This window comes from Cupressus sempervirens, chromosome 3 (assembly GCF_028749045.1).
Source record: "Cupressus sempervirens isolate cs-2001-9-10 chromosome 3, ASM2874904v1, whole genome shotgun sequence".
In the NCBI taxonomy this organism is placed as follows: domain Eukaryota; kingdom Viridiplantae; phylum Streptophyta; class Pinopsida; order Cupressales; family Cupressaceae; genus Cupressus; species Cupressus sempervirens.
In genome coordinates, this window is record NC_143120.1 from 503,434,355 (window position 1) to 503,460,526 (window position 26,172).

The 26,172-nt window shown below is 36.0% G+C and overlaps 2 protein-coding genes across 2 annotated transcripts in view; one reads left to right on the plus strand and one right to left on the minus strand.

The window, feature by feature from the left end:
- Positions 1-495: 495 nt before the first annotated feature.
- LOC149567383 (uncharacterized) lies at positions 496-1,575 on the plus strand. Its single transcript, XM_089816634.1, has 2 exons — positions 496-831; positions 934-1,575. The coding sequence occupies exons 1-2, from the start codon at positions 496-498 to the stop codon at positions 1,573-1,575; spliced, it is 978 nt and encodes a 325-aa protein (XP_089672760.1).
- Positions 1,576-4,394: 2,819 nt separating this feature from the next.
- Positions 4,395-26,172, minus strand: part of LOC149567384 (MRG family protein) — a 183,862-nt gene continuing 162,084 nt past the window's right edge. The window contains exons 12-13 of the mRNA XM_089820566.1: positions 5,150-5,238; positions 4,395-4,540 (exon numbers count right to left, since the gene is read on the minus strand). Coding sequence (XP_089676692.1) covers positions 4,452-4,540; positions 5,150-5,238 — 178 coding nt within the window. The 3' untranslated portion in view covers positions 4,395-4,451. The remainder of the gene's footprint in view (positions 4,541-5,149; positions 5,239-26,172) is intronic.

Here is a 26,172-nt window from a genome sequence, read left to right on the forward strand (position 1 = left end):
TCTTCTATGATTCCATCTCTGTCCATTTGAGATTTTTGTATTGTGTGCTCCATTTTTGGATTGCGTCTTCAATAGGTACTAGATGCCTTTGTCTTTGAATTGAATTGTACAATGCCCTCTTCTTGAATTGAACTATACAAGCAGCAATAGGATGTACCAACTGTGATTTTTTATAAGACAAGCCTAATAATGAATAAACCATATTAATCTGAAGGTGTTTCAATATAATCAAAGTGTTTGAATGTGACAACTGTTTCCAGCAAATTAGAAAAGAAAATATGTTTGTGGAGATGACTGGGCCATTTCTAATTTTTAGTTTGTTTAATATGCAGTTGTTTTTAACAATGCCCTCTTGATAGAAATGCCAATTACCGATTGATTAGTATATAAAAATGCTCTCACTCCTATATTAGATATTGTGTATATAAGTTGTTTGGTTGATAGATTTTTTGTTTAAATAGAGTCTTGATGTCATACACAGAGCTCCTAATGAGCATGGACAATGATGTTCAAGTCATTGGTACACCTTCAAAAAAGGTGTTTTGGAAGCCATGCATAAAGAGGAAGTTTTTAGACTTGTTGCATGAACAAGTCACTCTAGGTAGGAAAGATGAGGGAGGATTTAGAAAAGAAGCATGGACAGCCATTGAACAGAAGTTCAATGCAGAGATGAACATGAATTTGTCTAGGGACAATTTCAAGAACAAGCTGAAAACCTGGAAAATAGGATATAGGATAATGAAAGAGCTTAAAAGTACAAGTGGATTTGCATGGAATCAGTCAACACAATCGATGGATGTTGATGACAATGTGTGGGAAGAGTTGCTTAAGGTAACATGGCCATTTAAATGTATCATTTTCATTTAAAAACTTATTAAGATATCAATGATAGTCATGAGTAATCCAATTTTTATGACAACATGTAGAGGAAAGAATTTAAAAGCAAAAGTTTTTAAGAGGCAATCATTTCAATACTACAATGGCTTACCCCTGATTTTGGGAAATGACATGGCTAAGGGTACCACAGCTACAACAGCACAAGACATAGAAGAAGGGCACCATATGGATGAGAGTATTGGTCTTGATAATGATTATGAGGACATTCGTACACCTATTCGAGCTGCTACTAATTTGGATGATGAAGATATGAATATTCTTGTGTCCAATCAGTGTAGTGCGATAAGTGGAAAACACGTTCGTGAAGCATCATCAAGCAAGATACCAAAGAGGAAGAAGACAAGTATGGCTAGTTCCATGGATGGGATCTCTCATTCAATTGATAAGCTAAATGAGACCCTACTTAAGCCTCAATTTATTGAATTGGCTGAAGAGCGTAAGCTAAAAGATTTACAAGATGTCTATACTGCACTAAAAGCCACCAATGAACTTAGTATTAGTGATTTGATTGCAGCGTTTGACACCTTTGTGGCTGATCCTGATAAAGCTAAAGGGTTCTTGATAATGAACAAAGAGGAGAGAGTTGTATACATTAGAATAAAGTTTTTACGGATTTTGTATCTTTATTGTTGTTCATATACTATTAATGTTGGTTTTATAACTGTTACATGTTACTAAATTTTTTCGGTTCACATCTCGTTTGATGGATATGACCAAGGATTTTTAGAATTTTGGCATTTGTTTATTGAAAACTTTGGATAGATCATATAGAACATTAATTTATGTTGACATTATTAAGTTATAAAGATCTGAATATAGTCTTATTCACTTAATATTACATTATTAAGTTTATGATTTATTATCTTTATATGTGAATGCAATTAGTCGGATGCAGATTAGTCATAAATATATCATGAATTATATGATGATTGGTCTGAAGTTGTTTATCACTATTTATGGTTGTTTACAACACCCACCATTCTTAGCACCACCAAGAGCTTCAAGGTTATGCACGTGATTCAGGACCTTTCTTGTATTGTGAACTATGTCCCCACATGCGCATGTGGCATTAAGTTTTCAGCCCATCAAATTTATTTCACAAGTTTGATCTGAGATTTATTTGATCTTTTAATATAAACAATAACTCACGGTTTTGAATATAATCAAATCAAATTCATCTTCAAGTCATGTGGAAGAGTGGTACTCATAGACTTCAATCTAATCTAATGCAACTTCTCTAGAAATCATTTGGAAGAAGGGTGTCGTGTTTAAATTTTTTGTATATTGAGCTTCCATGAAATATGTTGCAATTAGAGCTAGATCAATTTGATCTCAAGCTATTGTGCATCTATGTTCTTTGTTTTCTAAAATTTCAATTTCTTCTTTCAAATTCTATAATCTGTAGGCAAAATATAACCAGTAGTTGGTTGAACACAACCATAGATCAAATTCATCTTAAAATCACATGGAAGGGTAGTGTTCTATTTGAATTTCATTGTATTGGACTTCACGAAGTTTTCCATAGTTGAAGCTATCGTAACTTTCAAGCTATTGTGCATCTATGTTCTTTGTTTCCTAAAATTTCAATCTCACTCTTCAAACTTGAAAAATGTATAATCAGTGGTTGGATCAACACAACCATAAAATGTGCTTTGGAGGTTTGGAGTTTTTGTTAAAAAAGAATAAAATATAATTTGTTGAATACATCCACAGGAAGCAAGGGAAAACTCTATTATTGATATTTCAAACTGCAAATTGTTTACTCATTCAACAATGAGCGTACTCCAACTATGAATGTAGTATACATTATACACAATGTTTTCTTTTGAAGCCTTGAAAGCAATGAATGCCAACAGTGAAGAGTCCACTAATCTAAGACCAACACAAGTTTACCTTTGCTACCAAGTAAAGCTGAAACAAGTTAAGGTCTTCTTAGCCACTTGATAAACATTTTATCTTATTATTTATTGCATAACATTAATACTTTAGTACATAATAACAACATAAATCCTCCTTGCAACGGATTTCCTAAATGTTTATATGCTTGTTTGGCCTCTACACCAATTAAGACATGGTGCATTATTTTTTGATACAGGATTCATGGCTTTGAAAGTTGTGCCCATTTATAATCACCCATGTGGTGCTAGGGCGTGCATATTAAAAGTGTTGTGCATGAGCAAAAATCCTAACCACAAGCTTTGGTGTTGTCCTAAGAGTAAAAAGGTTATTAATTATGACATGTTATGTATTTAATGTTTCAAACTAACGATCTCTTTAGCTTTAACTAATGTATATTTTGTATTGTAGGGGAACGAAGGTTGTGGACATTTCAGGGGGTTGACTCTACAACTGCTCATAATGAAAAAATCAGCGAAAAATGTGTAAGACATGAGAGGTACACTGCCTTCTATGTGTAATTACTGGCCTCTTATTTGGCCTTGTATTTTGGAGCCTTATTCGACAACGAGCTTAATACAAATAGAACTTTATTACATGTTTTGCGTTGCCTTTTGGCCTCTTACTCTGCCTTGTATACTGGAACCTTATGCGACAACAATTAAATAAAGATAGAACTTAAATAATGTTTTATGAGTTACCTTGATATGTTTATTTTGTACACAAATATTCGACGTTTTTTCAGTAATATCACAATAATTTATAAATTAATGTAATTTTATTTTGGTGAAGTATTTTCCATGTCTAGCACAATTTTTAATGACAATAAATATAATGGCTTAAAATCATATAATGTGTAAGGTATATTTTAATCACGCTAAAATGATGTATTAAAAATTCATTTAATTCATCTTTAAATAATTTTTTATTTTTTTTTAAACTTGTTTATGTCAATATTCCAATTCCATAAATGTGCAACCAAACTGAGGAAATGCATATTCTCATATTGAATTTTTGGTGAAACAAACGTGCCCAAATCGAATTCCCAAAATCAAAACCTAGAGTTCAAGTTCTAAAATCCCAAATCAAGGATTCCGGATGCCAATTCTGAAATCATATTCCAGCACCCAAACGGACCTTAAAGGTCAAAACAAAAGGCAATCAAAATGTTATTTGGCACAAAATTGTACTATTTCACAATCAATACAGTTATGGTGGTTTTCAAAAAGTTCTAATTGCATTCGAAGGAACAAAGATTATGCAAGTGGAGAAGATTTAGAAAACTAATTTCTATTGTAAATTGAAAAATTATTAAATATGTCATCATTTTCATTAACCGTAAGGCATGGATACTAAGACAGTAAAAAGATGTGAGGATTACAAATTTTGTTATATGCTATTAACCTCGTATACTTGTGCGAGGAAGCATTATTCCTGGAGCGCGTAAGAATAGCCATAAATTTAAATCAATTTGGCACCTCATGGAAAGAATATGATAACTCGAATTTAAAGGAAACAACTGAATTTTTGACACTTTAAAATCAAATCAATACAGTGAAACTTATTATTTATCGAATCTACCATCTTCCACCTTAGGACCATCATATGAAGAGAATAATGAATGTAATGTTATTTACCCATTACATTTAAGAACCATGTTAAAAACAAGGTCTTTTATCAGACCCCGCATCACTTTGAAGGTGCCCAATACTTCCCGAAAGATTTTCCAAGCACTTGACATGCATCTCTAATGATAAAGGAACGTCAGCTTGCAGAATACAAATATTCACGCCCAATGAAATTCAGAAAAAATTGAAAAATTCAATCCACAAAATGAACCTTTTTTCAGATTTATTACTCAGTAAGGATATTTTATAAGAATTGCCAAGTAAGTCAAATAAAAAGAAATTTAATGGAAAAACCAAACAAGGCAAGACGGAAGAAGCATTTTGTTTTAATTGTATTTTTAAGAAGCGTTTATATATGAAAGAGATTTGATTTTATGATATGCATTCAGCAGATATTTAGCAACATTTATATCAAATCGAACTTCTCTGGAAAGATTTTTAACTACATTTGTTGGCTACATATGTAAGTAGATGATAATAATCAAACAGAAATCAACTAATTTCTGTGCAAGCTTGTCATCTATATCCAAATACAGTTTACAGAATGTACATCCAGGACCAGCCTAGTCAGCAAAACTGTAAGTTCACACTTGAAAAAGAAGAGGCCAATGATCATATCAAACACTGCACAGCTGCGGGCAAACCTTGAAAATGTTACATAATTTGCTCACAACAAAATTAGGACCCTCTGGAACAAAATTGCAAGGAGAGGGCACAAAGTCAGGAACCTTTCTGCTCTCTGTTTTCAACCTCGCATGGAACTTTTGGGCCATCGTAGCTAGAGAGGAAAAAGCTGCTTTGATTTTTCTGTAGAAACCTGCACATTTAACAAGAAACATTAGAAATAGACCCATTAAATTTTGTTTTTAGTCCCATATAAAATACAGAGTAAGTATTGTTATTACACATTCTAAAAACACAGCATACAAAATGCACCATTTACACACCTCTCGCATTTAGAATTGAATTTGAACAATGCAAGCAGCATATAAGTGATAATAAAAAACAAACTTGACACACTTTATAATTTACTCACGATATTATCGGCAGATTAGATCGGTAACAAAATATTTTAAAAACAGTTTAATGTAATCATGTTCCTACCAACCAAATATTAAGCTTGTCAAATGTTGCAGAGGGAGGTAAAACATATCAAGGCTCGCAGAAAGCATTTGTTTGTCATCTGAAAAGAAAATAACGATAATCCAAACTTCATCTGGGATCTCCAGAAGTAGTCCACTGAGAGCCACAATACTTCAATTACCGCAGCTTACAAATACTTCATGCCATTTTAATTATTTATTTTGAAAAGGCCAATTTTATAATGAAAAATAATGGCGGCTAGCATTTTGACCCAATAAAGGCACAGCACTAGAATGTAATGTGATGGAGCTTAAAAATTTAATCCCCGATATGAATCAGTTTTGTCCATAATTATCCATCCTTAAGAAGATTATCTAGTTCTTGGGATCAAGCAGGACATAGTTTATTGATTTGTTTTCTGACTTATCTTGGAGATGATTTTACAGAAGGAAAGACTCTTTGTGAGAAGCTACAGTTAACATTGTGCTCAGCTTCTTTTTCAGACATAATTGACTATAAAAAACGCTCTGGATTTAATATGGACTGAAGACGGTGTTCAGTAAAGGCTGCATTGTTACTCTTATTAGAGAAGGGAGTGAGATAGGTCAGAGATGGTATGAAGATGGAAGGCTCTTAAAGAGAAGAATTGTGGAGATTTCTAATAAATTTTGACCCCGGGTACAAGCACCATATTGTTCGCATCCTTGACCATTTTGTGTGTCAAAGATATCTCTGCATTGCTTTTGAAATATTTGGAGTAAATTTGTTTGAACTACTCAAATTGAATCAGTACAGAGGAATATCTCTTAACCTGTTAAGATTATTTGCAAAGCAGATCCTGGATGCACTGCTTGTGCTGCGAGAAGCAAGTGTTATCAACTGTGATTTGAAACTTGAAAATATACTATTATCAACAAGTCTGCAGTTAGCAGAAATTAAACTTATTGCTGGAGAATAGAACAGTTTGCTCCTACATACAGAGCCGTTCCTTTAGATCTCCAGAGGTTTTTCTTGGGCACTCATAAACAACTGCTATTGATATGTGGTCTTTTGGATGTACTGTTGCTGAGCTCTTCTTAGGCTTACCCCTGTTTCCAAGAGCTTTAGAATATGATCTCATTAAACGAATGATAGAGATACTTGGAAATCAGCCACCAGATCACATTTTAAGGTCTGCAAAAAATACAAATAAATATTTCAAGCATGTAGGTGCTTCGTCACAGGTAGATGATAGCCTCACTACAGAAGGACATCAAAGTGCATATCGTTTTCTTAACAAAGCAGAATATGAAGCAAGAGAAATGAAGAAACCTGCAATAGCGAAGCGTTATCTCAATTACAAAACACTTGAAGATATTATTTTCAACTACCCTCGCAGAAAAAAGATCGCTTAGGATGAAGGTTATTTGTGATTGATATATAACGTTTTCTTGTGCTTGATTGCAGGTTCGGCATCATTGAAAGACGCCCGAGTTCGAAAGCATACGCTTGAGAGGAGGGCACGGAAATTTTTCTGACGCCGGTTAAAAATACATACTCCATATACAACCACGGACTGTTGCTGACGAAGGCACAGGATATCTTCAAAAGCAGATAAAGAATTTGAAGTCGATTCACTCACAGCAATATCACATCAGTTAGAGAAAGCGTTAACAGGATGTTCAACCCTGCGCAGGCATTAAAGAAATCTTAATATGCGTTATAAATCTGCAGTGAATCCAAAAGATGCAGATGATAAAATCGCCAGTTGCATTTCATTTTATCAAATTAAAACTATAGTGTTGGTTAGTTTATTTAGGAAAAGGTGCGATCTTTTAAAGAGCAACCGACACCTTTTACCTTCCTATAAATATAGATGTAAAAAACCAAGTGGTGGAGATAGGATTCCATATGATATTTTAAATTTTTTTACCTATCTTACGCTCAATGATATATTATATTCTTTTATTTGCTAAGAAATGAAATTTTGAACTAAGCCGGTGGATTTGAGTTAGTGGGTGGATTTTGCGCAACTCGGATATGTTCGCAACTCGGATATGTTCGCAATAGAATAGATGGATCTTCTGTAAGAAATGTCTCTATTGTGATTTTATTTTCGACATTATTATTTATTTTATATTTTGGAGTTCTAAATTATTAATAGGTTGTGTCCTTTACAAATATTTTTTATTTATTTTCTATAAATATTTTAATATTCGGATAAGTGGATCGGATCATTATTGCATTTTAAATTAGATAAACATAGATATTGTGAAATATTTAATTATTTTTGTATTTATGTCTATTTTCTCTCTGCAGGAGTTAAAGTGCATTTTAGACTGATTTAAAATTGCGTTTATATAATTGATCCATTGCGTCAGAATTACTAAAATTGTTTATAGTTTTAAAATATTAAACTTTATAAAGTTGTACGTCTCAACTTATAATGTTGACTCTGATTGCCCCGTTTAATTAGGCACTAGCCTTTTACTTCTGATCCATAATCCATATGCTGGCAACTGTTTCATTTCTTTCCATTGAAGAATTAATATATTCATTCATTGCAATCATCCGTAATAATCACTTTTATTTTAAAAACATTCATACAATTATTTACTTTTATTTTTACTTTACAATTTGCAATTTTAAAGCTTTCTATAATTCTTGCCATTTTGAAAGCTCTCATTGCATTCGTGTTCGAATTTATCTGCTATAAGCATCTTGGATTTAAGGTTGTTGTCCAGATCAGGTACACCCACCTTGGTTTTGCAGAGCCGAAAGTGCAGGGGATTTGGATCGCATTGATCAATCCCGTTAGTTTGGCCTTAACCAGTTGGATATCCCAGCATCGAGCAAGCAAGGCTCGTAGGATTCCAATCTGCGGTTTTGGGAACCAACAGATTGGCGACTCTACTGGGGAGAGTTGCAAAGAAAAATCCTAAAAGTTTTTTATAGCAGATTAGTAAGAGTTAGATTTTATTTAATTTGTTTTGATATATTTGAAATTCTAGATTAATAAGCTTTTTACATTCAATATTGTGCATTTTAATTTCCTTGAAGACCTCGATCTCGTAAAAAATTTATAAATCTAATTGCTTTGTGGAGATTATTTCTTGTAGAGCATTGTATGTCTTCTTTAAACCTTTGCCACAAGTGAGGTATACTCTATACTCTGTTGGAGGAAGAACTCAGATTCTTGAAGATTATTTATTTCCTCTATTTGAGGTGGCAACTCTGTTGTATTTTGATTGGTACTTTAACAAAAAGAGTGCCCAGATTATCAGTGACTCTACTGAGGGAGTAGATTCAGAAGGAAATTGTAGATGGTCTTTCAAATGCATCGATCATTTCAGAGAAAGCCTTTTGTTCCAGATGGCATCAGGCCATTGGATTTCAGCAATTTTGATTATGAACTTAGCAGGTTATCTCTGAAGCTTTCACAATTGGTACCAAAATTTCATGGACAATGGGATGAATCGGCAATTCGACATTTGGATGCATTCTATACATTTATAGAAGATTATGATATTTCTACGGAAGATCAAGTCATGAAGTTGTTTGCCAGAACTTTAAAGGGCAATGCAAGACAAGTGTATGAATCACTACCCACACAATGTATTGCATCTTGGAAAGAATTTGAAGGATGGTTCCTATCTAAATTTGATGATGCAAACCATGAAGAAGGGATGTATTATGAACAATATGAAGACCAAAGCTGCAACATGGAAGAGGATCTTGACATGTCTCCGCTTGATGTTTTCTTCAATATAGAGAGATATGAAGGCGAGACTTCAGCACATTTGTTTTTGAGAGTGATGAATGCTTACCATGAGATTCCATCAAACACCAAACCTCCTTACATGGAATTTTTAAACAAAATTGTCAAGTTGAAAATTTCGCCAAAGGACCCCAATGTGAAACTTCTTCAGATATGGGATCAAGGTATTGAAGATGAAGCAAAAGGTACTAAAATTAAACTAGAAAATAGTAATTTTTCAGATTCAAGTGTAGAAGAAACTGAAGAAGAAGTTGATCATGATGAGACCGGTAAGGAATTAGGTGGCAAAAATGGAAATAATGAGGAGGATTCTCTTAGTGTGGATGAGATTTCGACCTTGTTAGACATGGAGTATCAAAAGTATGTTGAAAGGGGTGGTCAAAATTTTCTAGTGCATAAAGAAAATCAAATCAAGGATGTGTCCTATGAAACATTCAATGAACAAGAAAAGTCATTCATCTTGTCAAGTCCATATTACTCTCACAAGGAGGAAACCAATGAACCAGATGGGTCATACAATTCGCAAGAGGATGACATGTTTGCTGAAGATGAGTATTGTAGTCCAAGTATAGAGAGAGATATGTTTAGATACAATTTCAAAGAATGTTATGATCCTATACATGATGAACTAGCAGAAGGGAATGAAAAATATAGCCCTTTTACATTTTTCAATTTTGAAGACAATGTGAGCATACATAAAGAAGAAGATGCATCTAGGAAGGATTACAAAATCACTCCAGATCTCTTATGCAATGAAATAATGGAGAATCTGGACATAATTTTTTTGTGAAAGTGAAGTAGGACAACATGAAGTTTCTGATGAAGGTTCTCTTGAGGATATTCCCGAGGTTGCCTTCTTGAGTCCATTGTTTGAAAAAAGAGTTTTTAGATCAAATATATCAGCACAATGATAACATGCCTAAGGATGATTCTGAAAATAATGTAAATCGTAGCATATGTGGAGAAATATATTCAGAGGAAGAGCCATATTCAAATCCATCCTATGAGAAAGAAATACAATCATGCGAAAATGGTCCTGGAATTTTTTCAAGTTTCATATCCACTCAAAGTCTTGATCAAAGAAAAATTGTATTTCTTGAAAGTGAACTATTTTCAAAATCTTTTTGTGAAGAAAATCAGCATTTAGAGTATAAAGATCAAGCAAGATATGCAGAAAAAACTAATATGGATGTTTGTATAATTGATCAAATGCATGACTACAGGGATCTTATATCCAGCAAGGACCACAATGTACCTGAAGATTTGTCAAAGGCTAAACAAGAACCAGATACTAGGGACTGCATTGGTGAAGCACAAAAAGTACGTATTAATCATAAGAATAATGCATTAAATACAGGTAAGAAGTATGAGCAGCATACTGAGGTAAGTATCCCTGATCACCCTGTGGTAATATTTATCAATAATATGCTGTTTTCAAATCTTCATTATTCTTCTTTTGAGTATTTTTCTTTTATGTTTACTAATCAAAACAACAAAGCAAGAAATCATATAGTTGAATTAATTAGTGGTCAAATTTTTTTTTTTTCTATTAATCCTGTTGATAGGACAAAGATAAATTCTAATCCGAGACAAGTGGTGAATGAAATGCACAGCTTATGTAATGATTGTTTTCTAACACTTGTTAATGGATCGGATTTTTTATAATACCTTATTCAGCAGGTTCAAAGTATTGCAAGATCAGAATCGGGTATTTGATCGAGGAAAGAAGTGATATTATTTTTGGGAGGGTGGAGGGTCACCCAATTTCATGCGCATCTTGCTAAGCATGGGTGCATGGTCTACTCCTCCAGAGATAGCAGGAATCTCACTATGCTCACAAGGAGCATACGTCCCCAACAAGATCCACTGATGGAGCTTAAAGATTTAATCCCCGATATGAATCAGTTTTGTCCATAATTATCCATCCTTAAGAAGATTATCTAGTTCTTGGGATCAAGCAAAACATAGTTTATTGATTTGTTTTGTGAAGTATCTTGGAGATGATTTTACAGAAGGAAAGACTCTTTGTGAGGAGCTACAGTTAACGTTGTGCTCAGCTTCTTTTTCAGACATAATTGACTCTATAAAAAACGCTCCGGATTTAATATGTACTGAAGATGGTGTTCAGTAAAGGCTGCATTATTACTCTTATTAGAGAAGGGAGTGAGATAGGTCAGAGATGGTATGAACATGGAAGGCTCTTAAAGAGAAGAATTGTGGAGATTTCTAATAAATTTTGACCCAGGGTACAAGCACCATATTGTTTGCATCCTTGACCATTTTGTGTGTCAAAGATATCTCTGCATTGCTTTTGAAATACTTGGAGTAAATTTGTTTGACCTACTCAAATTGAATCAGTACAGAGTAATATCTCTTAACCTGTTAAGGTTATTTGCAAAGCAGATCCTGGATGCATTGCTTGTGCTGCAAGAAGCAAGTGTTATCCACTGTGATTTGAAACTTGAAAATATACTTTTATCAACAAGTCTGCAGTTAGCAGAAATTAAACTTATTGACTTTGGGTCAGCATGTATGGAGAATAGAACAGTTTACTCCTACATACATAGCTGTTCCTCTAGATCTCCAGAGGTTCTTCTTGGGCATCCATATACAACTGCTATTGATATGTGGTCTTTTGGATGTACTGTTGCTGAGCTCTTCTTAGGCTTACCCCTGTTTCCAAGAGCTTCAGAATATGATCTCATTAAACGAATGATAGAGATACTTGGAGGTCAGCCACCAGATCACATTTTAAGGTCTGCAAAAAATACAAATAAATATTTCAAGCATGTCGGCACTTCGTCACGGGTAGATGATAGCCTCAGAATATGATCTCATTAAACGAATGATAGAGATACTTGGAGGTCAGCCACCAGATCACATTTTAAGGTCTGCAAAAAATACAAATAAATATTTCAAGCATGTAGGCACTTCGTCATGGGTAGATGATAGCCTCACTACAGAAGGACATCAAAGTGCATATCGTTTTCTTAACAAAGCAGAATATGAAGCAAGAGAAATGAAGAAGCCTGCAATAGCAAAGCATTATCTCAATTACGAAACACTTGAAGATATTATTTTCAACTACCCTCGCAGAAAAAAGATAGCGTAGGATGAAGGTTATTTGTAATTGATATCTAACGTTTTCTTGTGCTTGATTGCAGGTTCGGTACAATGGAAAGACACCCGAGTTCGAAAGCATACGCTTGAGAGGAGGGTATGGAAATTTTCCTGACGCCAGTTAAAAATACATACTCCATATACAACCACGGACTGTTGCTGAAGAAGGCACAGGATATCTTCAATGCCAGATAAAAAATTTGAAGTCGATTCACGCACAGCAATATCACATTAGTTAGAGGAAGCGTTAACAGGATGTTCAACCCTGCGCAGGCATTAAAGAAATCTTAATATGCGTTATAAATTTGCAGTGAATCCAAAAGATGCAGATGATAGCCAATAGAGATATATGAAGAAGAATCGGCAGTTGCATTTCATTTTATCAAATTAAAACTATAGTGTTGGTTAGTTTATCTATGAGAAGGTGCGATCTTTTAAAGAGCAACCGACACCTTTTACCTTCCTATAAATATAGATGTAGAAAACCAAGTGAGGGAGATACGATTCCATATGATAATTTTAATTTTTTACCTATCCTATGCTCAATGATATATTATATTATTTTATTTGCGGAGAAATGAAATTTTGAACTAAGCCCGTGGATTTGAGTTAGTGGGTGGATTTTGTGCAACCCGGATATGTTCACAACAGATGGATCTTCTATAAGTAATGTCTCTATTGTGATTTTATTTTCGGCATTATTATTTATTTTATATTTGGGGTTTTAAATTATTAATAGGTTGTGTCCTTTACAAATGTTTTTTATTTATTTTTTATAAATATTTTAATATTCAGATAAGTGGATCGGATCATTATTGCATTTTAAATTAGATAAACATAAATATTGTGAAATATTTAATTATTTTCATACTTATGTCTAATTTGTCTCTGCAGGAGTTAAAGTACATTTTAGACTAATTTAAAATTGCGTTTATATAATTGATCCATTGCGTGAAAATTATTAAAATTGTTTTTGTTTAAAAATATTAAACTTTATAAAGTTGTACGTCTCAACTTATAATGTTGACTCTGCCCGTTTAATTAGGCACTAGTCTTTTACTCCTGATCCATAATCCATATGCTGGCAACTGTCTCATTTCTTTCCATTGAAGAATTAATATATTCATCCGTTGCAATCATCTATAATAATCACTTTTATTTAAAAAAACATTCATACAATTATTTACTTTTATTTTTAATTTATAGTTTGCAATCTTAAAGCTTTCTATAATTCTTGTCGTTTTGAAAGCTCTCATTGCATTTGCGTTCTACTTTATCTGCTATAAGCATCTTGGATTTAAAGTTGTTGTCCAAGATCAAGTACACCCGCCTCGGTTTTGCAAAGCTGGAAGCGTAGGGGATTTGGATCGCGTTGATCAATCCCATTAGTTTGGCCTTAACTGGTTGGATATCCCAGCATCGAGCAAGCAAGGCTCATAGGATTCCAATCTGCGGTTTTGGGAACCAACATAATGTCCCCATTTTTTAAAGTGACAATTACTTAATGATTTTTATTAAGTTCATTAAAAAATTCAAATGACAACTTAGTAAAAAATAATTTACTTAAATAGAATATTACAAAATGTCACTTTATTAAAGAAAAGTTCTCCAAATAATATTGACATTAAAGTCGATTAAGTCAGCTGAATATTCCAGATGCTTCTTGGAGTCTTTTATAAGAAAGGGTTTTGCATTGTATTCTACATGTTCAGATGTTTTATTGAAATTGATATTTGATTCAACAGTCACAGAATTATTGGCAAGTTCTTTTCTCGTGAGAAGCTCTAACTCACAAGTAATTATGACTTTTTCTCAGTGAAACTTTACACCGAAAGGTTGACGAATCTGTGGCTACTTCTCAGCTGCAGCAGTATAATAAATTTTGATGTCAAACAAAAAGTTCTATTTGCATTTTCTGATTTCTATTTTTCTGCCCAAGCCAAAACAAAAAGGAAAAAAAGGAAAAAAAATCGAAGGTATTGAAACTATTAAGTCAACCTGTACCAGATTTCAAACAAATTTGAAGTGGATTTCCATTAGAGTTCAAACATGGCAGTTTTGGGAGAAAAATGCTTCGAAAATGAAGAATTCAAATGTTATATGAGAAGGAAAATGTGCTAGGTGGCAGGGGCCCGGCCCCTCGACCCCACCCTGTGTTACCTATTGACAGAACTGGGGGTTGCCACCCTCATACACCCACTTTCGAATTTAAAAACTAAAGAAGAGATTGAAGGGGAAATTGCGTCGAAATAAGTTAATGTCCATATACCCGCTATACTGAGTTCCGCCCACCTCCTTGTCTCTGCTGGGTTGTGAAACATTGTTTTATCTCCTTTTCGTTGCATCTAGGATTGTAGAAACTCAATAATGGCATTTTTTAAGTACTCTAAATTGATTTAGAGTCTAATGAACAAGATCCAACGTCATTTTGCCAGGATAGTAATCAAGCCACAACTATAGTGTCAAGTGTGGAGGCACAACTACAGTCCACTCCTATGAGTAGACTCTCTAGGTTTCCGCTAGTTTTAATACAGCTGAGAAGAGGAAGATTTAAACTATTTTGATATTAATAATTATACAGGCATTAACATTAGTTATTTGTGCTTTCTTAAGAAAGTTGTTGCATTCAACCTAGTGGACATTTAGTAGCCTGAAATAAGTTGAGAAAGATATAAATAGTATACTGTAACTAAGTTTATTCTTCTCAGAATCTCATGCATTAACAAGAATATTGGAGAAATAGAAGAAAAATAAGGAACTATTTATGTCTTCTTGTTTCTTGAGACAAGTCTACAGAGAAAGAGATGAATTGAACACAACTCTCTAATGTGAAACAATACCTGCGCATTATTCTCAAGAGGTCAAAAGACCGTTATGTATTCTTGTGATGCAAAGTAGGGGCTTAGAACCCCTCAACAAACACTCACAATTAATCTTGGGCATGGATTAATTGTAGTTCATTCATAATTAGGCCTCTTTCTTAGTAGCCCTCCAAATGGATCTATCAAGGCATAACTTTCAAATAGGCTTCATATGGTGAAACTTAAAACAAATTTAGAAACCCCTTTGTAACATATCTTGAAATAGGTAGTGGTTTCTTTAGAGTTAAGGACTTAAGAATTGAGTGTTATGTTCTTCGCTAGAATTGACATATTTTCCTAGGCTTGATGCTAGGGCTTGGCTCCAAAGTCTTCCATAGATCAAACCTATTGTTGCAACACATGGAACACATCAGTTAGGGTCGACCCAAAGCCCTTCCTCCAATCAAATTCAAGGAAAAAGTTCACACTTCTTGGACTTCCTATGACTGACACAAAAAGATGTAAATCCTTCTTGGCCTTCAAAACATCATCAAACCTTTTGCAAGTCTGGGAACCCATAGCATACATTTTATACATACCATTTCACTGACTGAGGATTTTTCACAAGTGAAATGGTGAGAAACACATTTTTTGAATGCTCACAATTATCCTAACCTAGGGTTTCACATAATCTGTCAAGATTCTACAATATCTTCTAAAATACTTAACTAAATGGAATGTAACCAAATTTGTTAGAAACTAGATTCATTCACCTTCCATCTCCAGTCAGTCTCAGTCCAGTACAAGTCCGTACAATGCAAAGAAGCATAGAATTACATGTGCAAATTGAAAAATTCTTGGTGTTTTATTGCTTCAACTTTCTCATCCAACCAACTCCTTTGGTCAATGAAACCAGGGATTATAAATGTTTAATAACCTCTTCCAACAATGTCCAGCCATATTTTTAATTACAGCTAACAAAACACTATTTGGTGTTATTATATTATGACAACAAAATGCAAGAAAAGTTGCTTGACAACTTTTGCAACTTTAAACAAGAAGAAATGATGGGTTCGCATGTTTGAGACTTCCATAGTTGCAAGTTTGCAGAGAAGAACAAGGCAGCAATGACAGGCAGAGTGCAAAGGTCACAGCATGCTTTGAAGGACTTTCAAAAGATTTTTGCTGGGAGAGCAATAGTTCAACCAGCAAAGCCATTTTTGGTCAATCCCAGGTTCCATATGCTGCGAGCTAATCAGGTAGGTAATACCCTAGCCCAAAAATCTGTTTGGTGGATGCAGGATACAGACAAAGAATGCACAAATCGCTGGGCTCAACATCCTCGTCCCAAGCAGTTTCCCCAAGTGGGTCCTCGCTCAGGCTTACCCAAATCAGATTCAGACAGATGAGCTTTTGGTCTGGGAAAACTTTGGATGTCCCGCTCGAATATGCTCCAGAAGGATCTTGTAAGCATAGTGCTGCATCCACCAAGTATCAAAACCTAAGAGTCAGGCAGAAACCTCTTTACGAACTGAGAAGGGGGATGAATCAAGCCCGTGTCACAGTCCAATCCTCTAACAGAGTTTGGAGTGGTGCTCAGAGCAGGCCTCGGCATGATCTTTCCAATAATAGGGAAAAGGGAAAGAAAAGTGCCCCCATTATGGCTAGGAATGTATCCCATTTCACTTCAGGGATCGGAGCAAAAACCTGGAGGGTGAAAGTTTCTGTGAAAGCTTCTGTCCAGGACCAAAATAGGCATTCTGGAAGAGTTAGTAGCAAGGAGGGCACATTCATCTGCCAGATCATGTAATCCTTCCACATGTAGCTATATTAAGACAGACGGCTTCAATTGGTAAGTTTGATAACCCTTCTTTGAAAATAGAAGAGATCTCTGAGTGGGCAAAGTCCCAATAGAATGGTCTCAAAGATATATTTCTTGTAGACTTGGATCATAAAAATTTTATATTAGTGTTCAAGTCTTATCAAGACAAGGATGTAGTGAATAAATTCAAGGGTTGGTTCTTCAAAGGGTCAGGCCTGGTGACCATCCCGTGGGTGCCAAATTTTAAACCTGAACCACTACTGTTTCCTTTCAATCCACAGCGGATCTCATTCCCCTCCTTACCACTTGAATACAAAGATCCAGATATTATTGAAAGATTGGCTGAGCCAATAAGTTAGGCATTTTTGTTAAACATGACCATGCTCCTTATGAGTTCTCAAATCATGATGTCAGAGTTTGCCTCCTCGTGAGTGTGGTTAAGCAGCTGCTGCCACAGATTGAGATAAATTGTAGCTTGGGTTCCTGGGTGCAGGGGATTGTTATTGAGGGAGACAATATTATCCAGCAATATGCTGATGAGCTGGGTCATTTTAACAACCAGTGTCAAAATTTGGCCCCAGATGCAGACATTTTGGTGTGTTCAGATTTGGGGACCAACCTGACTAAATGTCCATTTCTTTCTAAACACCTGGAGGTTTCAGGCTTAGCAAGCTAGATCTGAGGATACTAGTTTGCATAATAACTTAGCTGAAGATGCTGTTTTTTGCTTTTGTGTTGAGGATATGATCAGCAGATTGTTTTTATTATTCAGAATTTTTGGGGCAACCGGTGACTGGGATTTCAAAGGTAGAAGGAATCTTCTATTATCCAATCAGCCATGTGTGCTTCAGCAGTCTTCTGTATCTTCCAAGGAAATGGACACATTAACCCATACCTTAATGTATCACAACAGTCCTATCCAAATCTCAGAAGCCCTATCTGGCCATAATCGTGCTAAGGTTTCAGAGTCAGAATTGAAGCAGATGGCTAATGATCTTTTAACAAGCTTAGCAACTTCCATGATACATGAAATTGCTGAGGAAGAGGGACTTGGAATGATAGAAGAGATTGCTGATTGTCCTTCAAATAATGCTAACAAATTGATGTTTATTCAGTTCCTCAGATCATTCTTAAGGATCCCATGGTCACATCAGAGGCGTCGGGTTCTCCTTGTGGGGAAGACAAAGCTCTGCAGATTCAAGGCAATGACTGTCTTCACAATTCCCTTAAGGATTCTAGCTATTGTGCTGATACATCCCAGCCTGATGAGCAGCAAGTTCCTAATCTCATTGGTCATGACATGTCCCATAAGCCTGATAACGTGGTTACCTATACAGATTCTGTTCTTTCAGGGTATGATTATGTGGGGAATCAAGATAAAGTTCAACAGATTCAAGGTAATGACATTCAACACAATTCCCTTACGGATTCTACCTATTTTTCTGCTACATCCCAGCCTGATGAGCAGCAAGTCCCTAATCTCATTGGTCACGATTTGTCCCATAAGCCTGATAATGTGGTTACCCATACAGATTCTGCTCTTTCAGGGTACGATTTTGTGGGGAATCAAGACCCTCAATTCTTGCTTCATGATTTGGCACACTTGGCAGAGGAGGATCAGGTTACTCAAAATTTGGGTCGTGTTTTTCCACACAAGGCAGATAATGAGGTCCCTCTTAAGGCTTCAAATCAGATAGGGAAAGCAAGTGTTTTGAAACTTCATGACCCACAATTGACACAAAGGGCAGAGGATATAGCTAATCTCATGGATTTCGGTCATAACCTGGAACTAGCTAAAGATAATAATAAGGCACTATTTGACTTTTCAAAGGTTCTTTCGCTAGCACAGACTCCCTCTAAGGTTACTAAAAATACAAAGATCTCCGAACCAGTGGGAAGACCCCCCAAAAGCTCTAAAACTCAAGAACAAGTAGATTCGGGCCTTCAATCTACTCTGGATGAGAATTTCTCCAGTCAAACGTACAACAAGAAGGGCAAGGTGCCCTTCTTGTCTGCCATGAGGATAGTTTCATGGAATGTCAGACTGACAAGCGCCATAGGATCAGGCAACAACTTGATCCTTCCAAGGCAGATATTATATTATTGCAAGAGACAAAATTTTCTCAAGAGACGTTTGACAAAACTGTGGCCAAATGGAACTCGTGGAAGGCTGTTCACATGCAAGGGCAAGGTGCCTCCAGTGGGTTGGGGGTTCTGTGGAACCCTAAAACGATTCAGGCACAAATTTTGAGTCAGAATGCTAACTGCCAATTCTTGAAAATCATACATTTTGATCTTGCTTTTTATCTTATCAATGTTTATGGCACCTCACAATCCATTGACAAAAGCAAGTTGTGGGACACTCTTACACAATTAATTCTAAATCATCAAGATCTGAACTTTATTCTTGGGGGAGATTTTAATGCCATTCTCAAGGCAGCAGAGAAACGTGGTAGTATATGTCCTCCAATCAGAACCGTACAGGATTTCTCAGCATTTGTGGAAGACAATGTTTTATGGGATGTTGAGCCAAGGTCAGGATCATTTACTTGGACCAATAACAGATTAGGGTTCCTTCAGATTGCAGAGAGGCTTGACCAGTTTTTGCTTTCACTGGATTGGAAGATCAGAAGGTTTCAATTGAATCAGAGATTTTACCTTTTGCTGATTCAGATCTCTTCCCTATTGCATTAAATATTTCCCCATCTTCAATTTTAGATGCCCACACCCACAAGCCTTCCTTCAAATTTGAAAGAATGTGGTTTCATCACCCACATTTCTTACCACTTCTTCGTCAATGGTGGGTATCTGCTCCATCGGTCAAAGGTAGAAAAATGTTCCAGTTTTATAGTAAGCTTAAGCACATCAAATCTCATATCAAGGAATGGAATAATACAGTTTTTAAGAACAATTTTCACAAAAAGGAGCGGATCAAATCTAAGCTGCAAGACATCAATGAATACATTATTCTTCATGGTTTGCATAATGCTACTTTTCTATCCCAAAAAGAGGCACAATATGAATGGGAAGAGCTTTGTAAAAGAGAGGAAGTGTACTGGAGGCAAAAGTCTCGTGAACTTTGGCTTAAAGAAGGGGATAAAAACACGAAATTCTTTCATGCTTCTGCAAAACATAGGCAAGCTGCCAACAGCATCTTCTCTATTCAAAATGCAGAATCCGGTGATTTAATCTCAGATCCAGTTGGCATCCAATGTGAGGGTGTGAGATTCTTCAAAAAGCTGCTTGATTCCCCACTGCAGCCTCCCTCGGATCAATCATAAATCAATGAACTTCTTGATAGTATCCCTAAGCTGATCTCCCATCAAGACAACTATTCTCTCATGGCCCCTTTCAGTATTGATGAGATAAAACATGATGTCTTTTCCATTCCGCTTGATAAGGCTCCGGGGCCTGATGGATTTACTGCACTCTTCTATCAGAAATGCTGGGATGTTACCGCTAAGGATTTAGTGTCAACGGTGGAAGAGTCCAGAAAAAGTAAAGCTTTGTTTAAAAATTTCAACACAACAAACATTGCTCTCATATCTAAAACCAAGCATCCTAGAACCTTTGCAGATTTTCACCCAGTCCCGTTGTGTAATACTATCTATAAAATATTTTCAAAAGCTATATACTTGAGATTGCAACGTTTAGTTCCCAGCATCATTTCTTTGGAGCAAGGAGGTTTCGTTCTGGGTAGAGAAACTATGGATGGAGCTTTGGTTGCGCATGAGGTTTTGCACTCTATTAATTGTAGCAAAACTCCTCATTTTGTCATAAAGCTTGACATGATGAAGGCTTACGACAGAGTGAATTGGGACTTTTTAGTCAAGGTTCTTGAAAAAATCGGCTCCTCGAATAATTGGTGTAAATAGATTAGGGCATTCATATCAAGTGCTTGGCTTCCAATCATTATCAATGGAGCTTCAGCTGGGTTTTTTCCCTCATCTCAGGGGGTTAGGTAGGGGGACCCATTGTCTCCAATTCTAATTTATTAGCATGGCTAAGGCTCTTAGTCGCACTATTTCGAAACAACACGAGCAAGGTCTATGGAGAGGAGCCCAAATTGTTGGCATGAATATTTCGGTTATGCATTCTTTATTTGCTGATGACACATTGCTTTTTGGTAAGGCTTCCCTCCTTGAAGCTAGGCAAATTAAGAGGACTTTGGAATTATATACTTCGACTTTTGGACAAAAGGTAAACGTGGATAAATCTAAAATATACTTGTTGAATGTTAATGATGTTCTAGCTTCTCGTATTGTTCACATATTGGGCTTCACAATTGACCATTTACCTTCTTCATATTTGGGCATTTTGTTTCCTGTCGGGGCAAACAAGCCATCTTTCTGGTCAACTGTCATTGATAGAATTAAGAATAGGGTTTCGATTTGGAAAGCTAGGTGGTTGTCACTATCAGGCAAGATATTGTTGATCAGATCTGTCTTAGCTGCAATCCCTAACTATTATCTTGCAATTCTTAAAGCGCCTGCCATAGTTATTGATCAAATTGAAAAACTTATCAGAGACTTTCTATGGAAAGGTAATCTCTCAAAGGACAAAAAGATTCATCTTATTTCACTTCAAGACATGTTTAAACCCAAGGCTTCGGAGGTTGTGGGCCTCCATGATTTGAATAAAAGAAACAAGGCTTTTGGAGGCAAATTAGTTTGGCAGCTTTATTTGAAACCGAACAGCAAATGGTGTCAGATCATACAACAAAAACATATAGATAATGGGGAGCCTACTCATGTATTCTCTATCCTTGACCCTCCCAAGGGTTCCACAATTTGGAACTTCATGATGTCTTCTCGTGATGTAGTTTCAAAGTATATAACTTGGGAAGTGCATAATGGTCTCAAGGTTCTATTTTGGAAGGATTCTTGGAATGGAAACCTTCCTCTTGCACAAACAACTTCTCTTCAAGATATTATGGATATTGTTGTTTTTGCTTGGGGGATAAATTGATCCATTATGTTTGTGATGTTGATATATTCTCTAGGAAAGTCATTTGGAAAGATCCTTCTAATCTTCCTCTAGATGAGCAGCAAAAGGTACGTTTGAAGCAGCTTCTTGCTGATTGTGAAGTTTTTTTCTCAAAGAAGAGGATATCCTCAGATGGGCTCGAGCAAAGAATGGCCAATACAGCATCAAGGAAGGTTATACAGCTTTGCAACATATTGAGAATATGAGGCCCACGTCTAGAGCTTTCTCCATGTGTTGGAACAATGGTGTGCTGCCCAAAGCTGAGTGTTTTGCTTGATTAGCTCTTAGGAAGCGTATCCTTACAAGTGATACATTGGCCATGCTCCGAATATCACAACCTTTCAATTGCGTTCTATGTAATGAAGATACTGAAACAGCTGACCACCTCTTGCTAAATTGCTCATTTGCCTTGCAATGTTGGCAATTTGTTCTTTCAAAACTTAGCTACTTTATGCCACTCCCTAATACCTTATTGGCTCTCTTTCAATCTTGGCCTATTTTGTTTCCAGATTACTTGTTTCATAGCATTTAGAATTGTGCCCTTGTGGCTGTTACGTGGGCCTTGTGGTGGGAGCGCAACCGTCGCATTTTCAGACACGTATCTTCATCTTTGTGCCAAGTTCAAGGCCTTCTGGAGGTAAATATTGTGGAGACAGTGAATGAAAATTTGATTAACAGCAAATGCAATCATTATTTCTCTCCTTGGGATGGCAAAATGGTGAGATCTTGGAAAGGGTTAGATATCCCTATGAATATGATTCCTATTCCAAATGGCCAACGGGTTAGTTGATAGAGCAACTATCAAATGGATTCAACCTGAACGTGGCTTTTGTAAAGTTAACTTTGATGGTTCTTCACGCAACAACCTGGGTCATTCTGGGATCGGGGTTTGCATTAGGGATCATGTTGGGCATTTGCTGGCTGTCAAACCTTGTCCACTTCCTCTAGGTACGAACAATGTTGCTAAGGCGCAAGCGTTGGTCGAAGGAATTACTTTGGCAAAAATGGGCAGTTTCACAAAAGTGCATATTGAGGGTGATTCGCTGATTATTATTAATGCTTGCATCTCCAAAAAGTTACTAAATTGGAGGATTGCTTATATTATGGATCGTATTTGGTAGCTTATTGACTCCTTTAGTGAATGTAGAATATCTCATGTCTATCAAGGTAAAAAACTTGATTATCTTGCAAATCTGGGGTGTGATGGTGTCAGTATCTGCTCCTTCAACCCGATAGCTGACTATTATATGTACCCTGCCATTAGTGATTTGGCAAATCCGGAAAAACATAGTTGATCTTGCATACGGTTTTGTACCCATTTGGCTGTGTTGGTAAGTTGCTGATGTGCTGATGCTGCTTTTGGGGCCTTGGTAGAACTGTTTCTTGCGTCTTTGTTGTTGCTCTCATCACATGGCTTCAGCTGGCTAGCTGTATGTTTGCAGCAAGAGGTGTGTTAGCTATTTTCCCAATTGGGATCTTATGGCAGCATCGGGAAATTCTTGTTGGGCATGAATGTGACTTTGTTGATAGTATTTATTATACTCCCACTCTAATTATGAGTCTTAGAGTAATGTTCGTAGCCTAACAAGGTCTGATCTAATACCTGATACTTGATCTCGGTGATCATTTGGTAATATTGTATTTGAACGACGAAATGGGTTTTCTTGCTAGTTCTTTCCCTATGGAGTTTCTCGAACTAGCATCTTATTATTAAATATTATTATTTAGTGGCTCTGTCCACCTTTGACAAAAAAAAAAAAAAAAAAACTTTTGCAACTTTAAAATTATTGCAGTCCCCAATACCTAATGAATCAACCTAGACTTCTACAAGCCGGAAAATGGTCTAATAAAACCTTATTACATGGAATCAAGACAAAATCAAACAAAAGTGACCATATGTGCCTTTTAGAGGCATGAAACTCATGGGTGCTCCTGCACCATATTCCCAGGGGAAAAGAATGCTCAAGTCCAACTTGAGAACAAGTTAGCAATTCTGTGTCCATGCTTTACAATGCATCCTCTGCCATCCAAGTTGCATCTTCGATTGAAAGAACTTCCCACTAAACCAAATATTGATAATATACATTGTTCCTAGCATTCTTGAGTTCCTTTGTATCCAAAATGTACTTCAACTTCAAGGATTGGTTTGGTGGTAGATCTTCGACACATTCTTCATCTGAGTGTGTTGAGGAACCTGCACCTTCACCTACAACAACATCCCCCTTAAAAGAGTAAAGACTAGAAACCCTAAAAATAGGAGAAATGGCAACATTAGGAGGAAGTTTTATTTCATAAGCATTCTCTCAAAACTTGCCAACCACTTTGCATGTCCCTATATTGTTCATGTGGAGCTTAGACTGTGATAATATTTTATATAAAATTTTATACACACAAGGAGATTTAACATTTCAACACTTACTCATTTAAATAAGTATATTAGCATGAAAGTTTATACGGATATATTTCTAGTCAAATTGGACATTAGTAAACACTTGATTTTTTTATACATCTAAGTTGATTTTGTGTTTTGTCTGTTTAGATGTATTTATTGTTCTATTTGGTATTGTTCATATAGGAATTATGTCGGCTTTAGAAGTGGTATATCTATATCAGAGGCTTTGGGCTTTGTTGTTTATGTGACATGCACTTTCAGTATTTTTGTGATGTTAACTTGGTCACGATTATTCTACCCAACTAGATTTCTTAAGCTCGTTATTTTGCGAACTCTTTAAGGGAGTGTGTTTTATGATGTTATGGTTTACAACTGACCTCTAGGGAACCTCCTCTTCCTTAAATGAGACAAGACTAAGTCTCCTACCTTGAAGTGAACCTCTCTTCTCTTCAAATTTACACGTTGCTTATACTTGTCTACACTCTTTACTAAAGTATCTTTGACCTGTTTGTAGATGTCTTGCATAGCCACATCAAACTCCTCACCTACTGCACTTCTCCTTTCCATTCCTCTAACATCTCTCAACACAAAGATACCCTTCGACCGCAAACCATATAAAATCTCAAATGGTCTCTTCCTGACACTCTTACTCAAAGAGTCACTATATGCAAACTCCACTTGTGGAAGGATTAGATTCCATTGTGTTGCATGCTCTTTAGTGGGCATCTAAGAAGGTTACTCAAGCTTCTATTCACCACCTCGATCTATCTATCAATTTAAGGGTGTTAAGTAGAATTGAAACTCAAATTTGTAACCTACATTTTCAACAAGGTTCTCCAAAACTAACCTACAAGCTTGCTATCCCGGTCTAAAACAATGCCAATAGGTGATCCATGGATCCTCTCCCCTCCTTTAAAGAAGAGATTAGATAAATAGAATACATAATTGGTACTTTTGAAAGGCATTATGCATGCCATCTTAGAGGATATGTCCACAACAACATAAATGTAGTCAACGCTCCTTAGACCTTTAGGCAAATCCATCACAAATTCCATGTTTATTGAGTCCCAAGGCCGCTTAAGAATGGGAAGTCATTGGTATAATCATGCATTGGTGCATGATCCCTTGGCTCTCTGACAAATGGTGCATTTCTTCACAAAATTCCTCACAGATGTTTGCATCCTTAACCAATAACAATGCTTGTTTACCTGCTCAAAAGTCTTGTCCAAACCAAAGTGCCTTGCAAGGCTGCCGAAATGCTTCACTTTGATCAAGTTAGTCCCCATAGAACACTTAGGAAGACATAATCGTGCCCCCTTAAATAGTAAGCCATCTTGAATCAGAAAATCCAACCACTTTTCATTGCTACTACCAAAACGTTGCATACAACATACATAAATTTCCTTGAAAATCTTCAACAAAAATAACATGCCCTTTAAAGAATTAACACTATGTAATTGAACCTCTTGCACCATCAACTTGTATGGTAATTTCCTCTGATGTTGTGCTTATGTTTTGGGATTTGTGTTGCAGTGCAAGCGCAAGAGATGCTCCCACCATCAAAATCCAAAAGCAAGATGAAATATCAATTTGATAAAGAGTTGGCTCATGCAACTCCATCATCAGTCGCATTTATTCTTGACAACATACTGGACACAAAGATCAATCATGTAGATATGGCAGATTTTCTGCAGAGAGTAGAAACTCCTGTTGGCTACGGGATGAAGCGCATCAAGAGAAGTCACATTCACTTGGTATCTGCATTTCCTATGGCTGCCATGGAATATGAT

What these genes read in the sequence shown, in the direction of transcription:
- LOC149567383 (XM_089816634.1), top strand. Translation starts at nt 496, where the DNA reads ATGGACAATGATGTTCAAGTCATTGGTACACCTTCAAAAAAGGTGTTT. An exon ending in TGTGGGAAGAGTTGCTTAAG is followed by an intron (nt 832 to 933) that starts GTAACATGGCCA and finishes TGTAGAGGAAAG; the next exon opens with AATTTAAAAGCAAAAGTTTT.